Source organism: Grammomys surdaster, unplaced genomic scaffold, assembly GCF_004785775.1.
Source record: "Grammomys surdaster isolate TR1022 unplaced genomic scaffold, NIH_TR_1.0 1166, whole genome shotgun sequence".
In the NCBI taxonomy this organism is placed as follows: domain Eukaryota; kingdom Metazoa; phylum Chordata; class Mammalia; order Rodentia; family Muridae; genus Grammomys; species Grammomys surdaster.
In genome coordinates, this window is record NW_021605585.1 from 3,115,799 (window position 1) to 3,125,536 (window position 9,738).

At 43.9% G+C, this 9,738-nt stretch overlaps 1 protein-coding gene across 2 annotated transcripts in view; it reads left to right on the top strand.

The window, feature by feature from the left end:
• Masp1 (mannan binding lectin serine peptidase 1) overlaps positions 1–4,043 on the top strand; it is a 71,778-nt gene extending 67,735 nt beyond the window's left edge. For both annotated transcript variants that reach the window (XM_028783892.1, XM_028783893.1), the window contains exons 14-16: positions 669–736; positions 2,793–2,892; positions 3,239–4,043. In XM_028783892.1, the coding sequence (XP_028639725.1) occupies positions 669–736; positions 2,793–2,892; positions 3,239–3,429 (359 nt within the window). In that variant the 3' untranslated portion in view covers positions 3,430–4,043. The remainder of the gene's footprint in view (positions 1–668; positions 737–2,792; positions 2,893–3,238) is intronic.
• The last annotated feature ends 5,695 nt before the right edge of the window (positions 4,044–9,738 follow it).

A 9,738-nucleotide genomic window follows, 5' to 3' on the forward strand; every position in this document is an offset into this window, starting at 1 on the left:
AGAAAAGCAGGGAGAAAGGTTGAGGCACAGCATGTCCTTAGGAGCAGGTGTGGAAATACTTTTGAGCATCTCAGAACTTAAATGTAGTATTATTTTCCATATCCAAGGCTCCTTATTAAATAAGAATGCAATGACTTTCTCTACCCTTAGCCCAGTTCCACATTGTCCCCACATCTGTGATTTTATAAATGTATAGAATGTCATGGCTAGTTTTAGGGATTACCAAGTCCAGTCTCTTAGTGTCACGGATGTGGAGTCTGAGGCTTAAAGCGAGGCAAGGGGAGAAAATGTAGCCTGACCTGCTGCTGGCTATGCTGAGCTCCTTGCTTATTCATAGTCGCTGACCAGGCATCTCCATCCTACACCCAAACTCTACTGTAGACATGAGGATGCCACAGGGGGCAGGGTGGGTGAAATTACAGCTCTCACAAGGCTTCCTCGCCTTGCCAGCTGCCCAGAGGATGAGGTAGATCAACAAAGAAACCAGGTAACCTATCACAAGAGCAAATGCCCTCCACCTCAGCAGCTCTCCGGCACTCTTCCTCCTTGCCTGCTGCCTTTCTCTGAGGTAGCTGATTCAGCCCTTTCTCCTCCAGCAGAAGGTGATGCGGTTGGCAGGGCAATCCTCAGGACACTCACCTCAGTCTCTCTCACACTGTCTCTTCCAGGAACCATGGTCATCGTCAGCGGCTGGGGGAAGCAGTTCTTACAGAGGTTTCCAGAGAACCTGATGGAGGTGGGGTTTAATTTATATCCTACAAGCAATTATTCTCTGGCCATGCATAGGACCTCCTGCTGTATACTGCCTGCCCTGGGATCTGGAGGCTTGGAGGAAGGAGACAATAAAAGACAGGGGCCAGACTCAACTCCAAAATTTAATGGGACTCAATGTCCCAGAAAGTTTGATATGTTTGTTTAGCTGGTCATGGGCTCCAGTCTCTAAATACCACTTTATGTGTCTGGCAGCTTGTAAAAACCTCAGAATACAGAAATACTCCCAGAACACAGCAAGTGTTGGTACCCAGCAGTCTCATGATTCATCTGTACACCATGAAGATTGCATACCAAATTAGCAAGAACAGGCCAGGCTCCAAGAAGCATAGTTCTTGCAGAAGTGAACTTGACCACTGCACTTGAAAGCCATACCCCGATAATTTCAGAAAGGAATCTTGAACTTGGCCTAAGGAGCCATGGCTCCAAGTCTGAGGCCCTAGTAACTTCCTTAGCCCATGAAAGAGACTTTTTACCCTTCTAGGTGAAAGGAATTAGAGATATCATCAAACTTACTAAATTTTCTCTAATAACTGCCTGACTCTGACATTCCTGGGTTCTATTATGGGTCTGTGTTCTAAAACCTTCACCATATTTAAATCCTTGAACCTGTGTTATTTACATCACAGTTTAAAATTTTGAACATGTAGCAGTCATCCATTGTTTCAACCCAAGTGGTTACTGGCTGTCTCCTGTGAACTGGCTATGAGGTTTGCCAGGAAAAAGAAAGGGCAAAATGAGTGATCGAGCTACTGGGCTCCTTGTGTTTACAGTCACGTGGGACAGACAGGAAGTAGTTACGGTACGATGAAGGTGATAAAGAGGTGCAAGGTGCTCTGGGATATACAAGGGAGATCTGACATCATCTTGAAGATTCAAGATGGATTCCCAAAGGATCATCCAAAAGGACATCATGTCCTCATGACATGGCTCCCTGTCCCCACTTTCTTAGGAAGGCCAGCCCAAGAAGAATCTCCATGGACTATAGTTCCCTTGTAACAAGAACACACAGAGGGTGGGTGCTTGGGATACATGTTCCATTCAGTTCTTATAGTGAGGGAAAGTAACAAATGAGAGTTGGCTACAGAGCAAGTGTGATAGGCTGTCAACGTACTTGAGGGATGGACAGATGAAACAGCTCTGAAAAACACTGCTTACTCATGCACAAGACCCAGGTTCAATTCCCAATACCCACCTGTTGGCTCACAGCTGTCTATAAATCCAGTTCCAGAGAATCTAATGTCCTCTTTTGTCTTCCAAAGGTACCAGGATGTGTGTGGCACACAAGCATACATGCAGGCAAAACCACATATGTGTTAAAAAAATAACATTCTTAATTTTCAAAAATACCTAGTATACAGTACTTAACTGTACACACTGTCAAAGCCCTTGATTGTTCATTTCCTTTGAGAAATCACTTGTGATTAGTTTGTCAAAAAAAAAAAAAAACCCGCAAGATCCATCTTTAAGGTAAAGTATGGGAGCCAGGCAGTGGTGGCGTATGCCTTTAATCCCAGCACTTGGGAGGCAAAGGCAGGTGGATTTCTGAATTCGAGACTAGCCTGGTCTACAGAGTGAGTTCCAGAACAACCAGGGCAACACAGAGAAACCCTGTCTCAAAAAAAAAAAAAATAGATAAAGTATGGGAGTCTCAGTGGTCTCAGAAAAAATCTCTCTTTTTTAAAGTCACATGCACCAGGTTCCAGAGCAGAGATGAGGAAACATATACAAACTGACATGATTTTTCTATATGTTGTCATGTTTTTAAGTTGGTATATGCTAGGCAAGTATTACCTCCATATTACAGACAAGATAAGTGAATCTCATTCAGGCAAAGCTTCTAAAGCAAGGCTGTAGCTGAGGCTGTAACAGAAGATGAGTCTCCAGTTCTTTGCTCGGCCATGCCTTTCTTTACCTGTGCCATACAGAAGTTCCTAAAACCAAGTGTAAGGTAGCAGGAGGCCCACCCAGCGCTGTCGGAACAGCCAGGTGTAAGAGCCAACTACAGCTTTGTGTTCCAGATCGAAATTCCAATTGTAAACTATGACACCTGCCAGGAGGCCTATGTCCCACTGAGGAAGAAAGTGACCAAGGACATGGTCTGTGCAGGAGAAAAGGAAGGTAAGACAAGAACCCGACAGCCATACATGCACTGTGAACCTGGGGTGGACACAGACAGCAGGAGTGGGAGTGGGAGAAGAGAAGGGGGGAGGAGGAGGAAGGGGGAGGAGGAGGGGGAGGGAGAAGGAGAGTGGAGGGGAGAGAAGAGGTTGGGGAAGTACAGAACTTTTGGCATCCCTTCCTGAACCAGAACTTTTTGGAGTTATCGTGCCTGATCTACAGAGCTGAGTTTGGATCCAACGGTCTGTTGCACCCTCCAGTGGCTGATTGTCTGAACGACAAGTCAGACACAGATTTGTGATGGGAAAGGGACTTTGTATTTTATCTGTTTCTCCCTTTCATCTAGGGGGGAAAGATGCCTGTGCTGGCGACTCTGGAGGCCCTATGGTGACCAAAGATGCAGAGAGAGACCAATGGTACCTGGTGGGTGTGGTGTCCTGGGGTGAAGATTGCGGAAAGAAAGATCGCTATGGAGTTTATTCTTACATCTATCCCAACAAGGATTGGATCCAGAGGGTTACTGGGGTGAGGAACTGAGGTCGAATCCTCACCCAACACCTGCTCTATGGTCAGTCACCAACATAAGATCAGCGAATGCAAGCAAACTTTCCTCCCCAGTCCTCAGTCTTCACTGCCCATTCCTGGGTGATACTGAGATTTTTTGAGCCCCGCTTCCCCGCTCTTTATAGAGGTAGAGTACCAGAGCTGGTCAGAGCAGAAGGTTGGATCCAGGCTCCATCACTTACGATTTTTGTAATGACTGACAGCTGACTGCCTCTTAGAGCCTGTTCTAAAACCATGAGAAGCAAGTGCCAGGCCTTATCTACCTCACAAAATCGTATTGAGAAAGTTAATATATACATAGTACTTAGCCTGTTGTTTGACCTAAACTGTTTTCTAAAAATGTGACTGGCAAAAGACATCTGTGCCCACGAGGCAGGTAGAGGCCCCTTATAAACTCTTGGTAGAATCTTAGGGATGATTAATGCCACCCCTCCACCCACCCTCAGCCATTGCTTTAATCTGCCCCCTAAAGTCTAAGCTTCTTCACCAAATACCATCCTCCAAAGCCCAGCCCCAACCCCCCATAAACATGTAAAAGAAATAAAGTTCTTAGCCCTGTGGCATGACCCCAGTCACATTCCCAGCAATGTCGTCTGACACTTGAGCTCAGTACCAAATGATGAGAGAGGCTAAGCGAAGCAGGGGTTGGGAGGAAATGAGGGGTTGTGAAGTCACACGTTCCCGTCTCTCATGGGACCCTCACTACAAGTCTTTTCTTCTTGTTTTGAAGATGTCTGTAAACACTGACATTCAAGACTCCAAAGGAGCTGGGGCCCCATGATGAGTTAGATTCAAAGTCATTCAAAAGGAAAATGTTCGTTAGGTTCAAAAGACAAAATTCTCCTGCTGACCCTGAAATACCCACAGTAATCCGCCATACTCAAGTCCCAAAGAGGATAACCAAGGCCTAGTGCAGCCAGCGATCTTCCCCTTGCTCTAACCAGAGTGCCTTTCCTGAGCCCAATACTCCTCGCCTCTAAGCATGAGCTGCACAAGGCAGGCCCTGGCCAGCTCAGCCTCAAACACTTGCTCTTCCTCTTCCTTCCCTCTCTTCTCTTCTCTTCTCCTCTCTTCCTCTCCTTCTCTCTCTGTCTCTCCCTCCCTCCCTCCTTCTCCCTCTCCACATCCTAGCTGAATTTAGGCTGCCCATTTCTCTGATTCCTGCTCTTTTGTCTCACCCACCTTGTCTTTGAAGAAGGTTCTAGAGACGTCATCCACGATAAGATTTTCAAACAAACTGAAGCCTAGCTCTGAGTTTCTGTGTATGGGAATTGTTCTTCATAGAAGACTTTGACCCTTGACCTGCATTGCTGCTGCTAGAGTCCAGAAGAAATGAGTCCTCTGGTAAATGAGGAAGACAGTGGGGAATAAGGACTTGTGGGCGATAAGCCCAAGGCCGCACACTCAGGGACTACAGTTAGCCCCTCTACCCCTGAGCAGGGAACTCTACTCCTATCCACTTGACTCTTTAGCATGTAAAGAGGCTCAGGCCCAAGAATCAGATACTTCTCAAGCAAGTTGCTACTCTATTTTAGTTCCTGATGAAGAATTTTGATGTAGTTTGGAAACTGCTTTGAGGCAATGAGCCTGCCCATCACCAGCACTTCCTGAACAGTATGCTACTCCAGGTCATGCTGACTGCTGCTGCAGTCTGCTGCAGCGAGGAGTATATGGGCCACGGCTCCCAGACCCGCCTGGTGGAACTGTAAGACACTTGTAACTTTGATAGGGGGATGACCCCTGACAAGTCTATTTTAGAGAGGCATGGAGATAGAAGAAAACCCAATGTTGCATGTAATTGAAGGAGGGCAACACCAACAACCAGCCTAGAGGGAGATGACCTTCAGAAAGTGCGCATTTCCACAAGTGAGGCCAAGGAAATTTTTCTAGAAGAACAGACGTCCACCTCCACTCAGATACCACCAGATCCTCCCATAGTAATGATATTCCCAGGAAACCAACATGCAAGCATGAGAATCAATATCTAAACAGGCCTCTCTCCAAAATTCTTCTCAGGAACTAAAATAGATTAAATAAATATCCTTATCAGAATACTCAGCACTTTAAATGCCTCAGGATTCCCATGCAGATACCAACTTCTGGCTGGGCCCAGTTTAACCTATTTATCCTCCAAACTGTGACTTCATCTTTATCTTTAGAAAATAACTAAATGTCCCATGGAACTTGAGCCTTGTCCTACAAGTACCTGTTACATGATGTAGTGGTTTATATAAGAATGGTCCCCATCAGCTCATATATTTGAATGCTTGGTCACCAGAGAGTATTGCTATTTAAAAGGATTAGGAGATGTCACTATGTTGGAGTAGGAGTGGCCTTGTGGAGGACATGTGTCACTGGAAGTGGGCTTTAAGGTTTTCAAAAGCCCAAGCCAGGTTCAGGGGCTATTTCTTCCTGCTGCCTGTGGATCAAGATGTAGGAGTCTTGGTCACTTCTCCAGCACCGTGTCTGTCTTCATGCCACCACACTCCCTGTCACAATAAAAACAGACAAAACCTCTGAAACTGTAAGCCAGCCCCATTTAAATGCTTTCTTTTGTGAGAGTTGTGTTGTGTGGTCACAGTGTCTCTTCACAGCAATAGAACACTGAAACAGAAGTCTAGTTGCTGTTATAGTCCAAGAAACCTGATCACCTAAAATTAGAGACACAGAAGGATGGTACAGAACCATGGAGACTACCTTGTCTGAGTTCAAAGCCTAATGCTAACCAACTGACTACCTTCAAATCCAGCCTAATGCTAACCAACTGACTACCTTCAAATCCGGCCAGTTCCTAACCAACTCTAAAATGTGCAGCTCATAAAAAGGCCTATCTTCAAGCCAACTGAAATCTACCTCCGGAGAAATTAATTTGTATAATGAAAGCTGTGATTTCATGCTGTGAGCACTGGTATTAGCAGTGATGATCATGCCTGGGATTCATTAGTCAAAGAAGTTGTTGTTCTTATGGGAAACTACACATTCGTTCCAATAAACATCTGCATTGAGTCAAAGAGCTCTGCTTGGCTTGTGTACTTTTTCATGCACTGATGGGTCTGGTAAGTTGTTTACATGTTTCAAAAATTTGTTCTATTCGATTAGGATCAGTGTACCATGAAAAGAGAAAAATTGATGGGAAGGTTGACTTGTAGATGCAAAAGCATGTCTCTGGTTTTATTGATTCATTCTTTCAAAAAAAAAAAACCACCATTGTCCCAGCAAATTATCAGGATACCATAAAGCTGATGTCTCAGCACATAAATTATACTTCTCAAATACCACCCACATGCAGGTTAGAAAGGGTTTTTGATTTTGTTTTTTAGTTTGTATGTCTGGCATAGACAACATTGTGGAATGTGTACCTTCTTTCTGCTAGAAGTTAATCTATTCTACAAAGGCATGACTTAAAAATCAAAGAAAAAAAAGAAAAAGAAAAAACCTATCACCCCTAAGATGTTTTTCAAACAAGAGGTAAGCAAGATATGGGGAGAGGAAATCAGGATTGCTCATAACAGAGGCACAGTGAATCTCAGTCTAGAATGGGTCTTTAAATCGAGAGACAAACTCTGAAGCAGCAAAGGCTGACTTCAATCTATTCATTAAACTGAAAAACAAATGCTTGCCTTTTCTTGTTTGAGATTATTAAATCCATGAGTCAGCAGAAAAGAAAAATATTGAGAAACTATAAACTTAGTCCAAATATAAAAGTTCTTTTGGAACTAATCATAGATGTGTTTTAGTATACAGTGAGCTCAGTGATACTGAAGCTCTTACGTTCACATTCTCTAGTTGAACTCCAACAAAAACCTGTGATGAAACTACTCCTCTGATCCCCATTTTACGATGATCCAACTGAAGCACCACAAACTTATTGTGACTGGACCTAGAAGCAGAAACTTTCACACCTACAAACAAACCAAGGCCCTAGATCTCAGCATATTGTATAATCCTCCAGCAAACAAAGCCCCTTTGAAGTTGATTCTAGAACTTGCGCATGAAATACACAAGATGAGCCTGGAGTGCCTTGGAGTGCCAAAAAGTAAGGAAGCATTCAAAAATGTCCTCAATGGTGGGGAACATCTCCAAATGGCAAAAACCCAACTTAAAGAGCCCCAGTGGACAAAGCTGGAACAATTTGAGCCACAAAACAAAGCTATATTGAATAATAAACCAAAATATAAAACAAGTAACCACGAGCACATACTTTATGAATAAATTGTTTAATAAACACATAAACTATTGAGAGTAGACAAGCCTGCTGTGAAGAAACTTGTCCATCCCTTAAGGGTGAGCAGTACATAATAGTTTTTTCCCAGAGAGCACAGTATGGGGCTTGGTGTAGCTCAGGGGAAGAGCACTTATCTACCATGCACAAGACATCAGGTCCAATCCCCCACCATTCATATGGAAGAAAAGGAACAGTATGGGAAGAGAACATAGTTACTCCACAGTGCAGACAGCAATGGACCCTGCCTCAGTTAGGAAGTGAAAGTTGATATCAACAGTAAGCATCCATAGTGAGACTGAAGAGGGCTCTGCATCTCTCTGTTCTTCTTCACAAACTCTGTAACTCATATCAGACCAATTGCAGCTGAAGAGTATTCTGCAAAGTATCTGACCAATACACCCCTAAATTTAGGTCATCAAAAAGGAGGCAGGGATGTCATTTTAAAAATATCACAGCCAACAGAAACTTAGAATGGGTTGTATTGTGCCCTATCCCCTCACAAGATATTGACCCGCTAAACTCCAGTTCTTCCACATGTGAATTATTGTGAAATAGCACCATTACCAACGTGATTAATTAAGAAGAGGTTATCCTAGAGACAGAACAACTGTTATCCTCATAAGAGAAGACACAAACACACAGAGGAAAACACCATGTCAGTAGGTACAGAATCGTGCAGGAACAATTCAGGGAGTGCCAGGATTGCCACCAAGACCCTAGCAAACAGGAACAGGTAAGGATAGGCAGCACCTTGATTTTGGGCCTCTGGATTCATCACCATATCTTAAATGTCTGTCACTTTAAAACACTTGGTTTAAGACACTAATATAGGAGACCTCACAAACAATTGTGTCTTGTGTGGGATGCTGGAATGTAGGGGTGGGGGATCAAGCACTAAGGAGATTCAAACAAAGTATGGATTTAATCATGACCAATCTATCTGTGTTGATTCATTTATTATAGCAAAACCACTGCTCTAAAGGATAAATAGCATGTCAGAAGCAGATATGACTAATATGAGAGACACCATAACTCTCTGCGCCATCATCACAACCTTTATAAATGAAAATGATTCTAAAACTCCAAGATTCCCTCTATTCTAAAACTCATAGACTCTCAGGTCCTTCTGCGGTCTAGTGTAAGTTCTCAGCATTGGTGCCTCTTAGAAGACCCCTAGATGATTTTAACACCCATCCAATCTGAGAATCACTGTTCTGAATTATCCTGCCCATATGACATGCCCCTCCCAGAAAAATATGAGAGCCAGTATTTCCCAGGCTTTAGCCTTTGATTCCATTTACTCAGCTGGCAGGAAACAGAGATAGGGCAATATCCCCTGGTGTTCTAGCCTGTGATCCAGAACATTACTGTGACTCAGTAGCAATGCCGTTGCTAGGGTATTCCTGTTTTCCTAAACAGAACTCTTTTACAGTAAGAAACTAAGACAAGGAAAGCACCCCAGAAACTGGAGAGCAGCATATTGGGGCATAGGAAGTGAAAGGACCCTGGATATCGGAAGGAAGCTGAATGACGTCCCTGGGTATCTGGGGGAAGCTCTCCCTGAAAAGACAGACAAGTCAGAAGACAGAACACCACACTATCTGGGGAGACTGGGGGCTGTGGGGTTATGAATGGCCCTAGAAGCTTTGGGTTTGGGGGGAAGGAAAGACTTAAGCTTTCAGAACCAAGGAGGTATATGATCAGGTCATTCTTCAAATGTGGTGTCAGTATAGAGAATGAATTCAGAGAGATTCAAGATGGCTTCAGAACATCAGGCAAAAGACCTATTGTTCCTCATTGAAGAAAAAATCCATTGGAAAGAGAGTTTGGGGCATCTGGAGTGCTGAGAACCAAGGGCCAGGCCTAAAGAAGATGTCCTTAGCTAATCTCACCCTCTGTGAATACTTCAGAGAGAATTAGCAAAAGAAGAAACGGAGCATGGCCCAAACACCAAAAGGAGTGATGCTTTTCCAGGTCTCTGGTCTTTTTCTGCCTACTGGCATCATGCTAGAAAGGAAGCATGGGCTACTCTGAGCCTGAGACAAGATGACAAACAA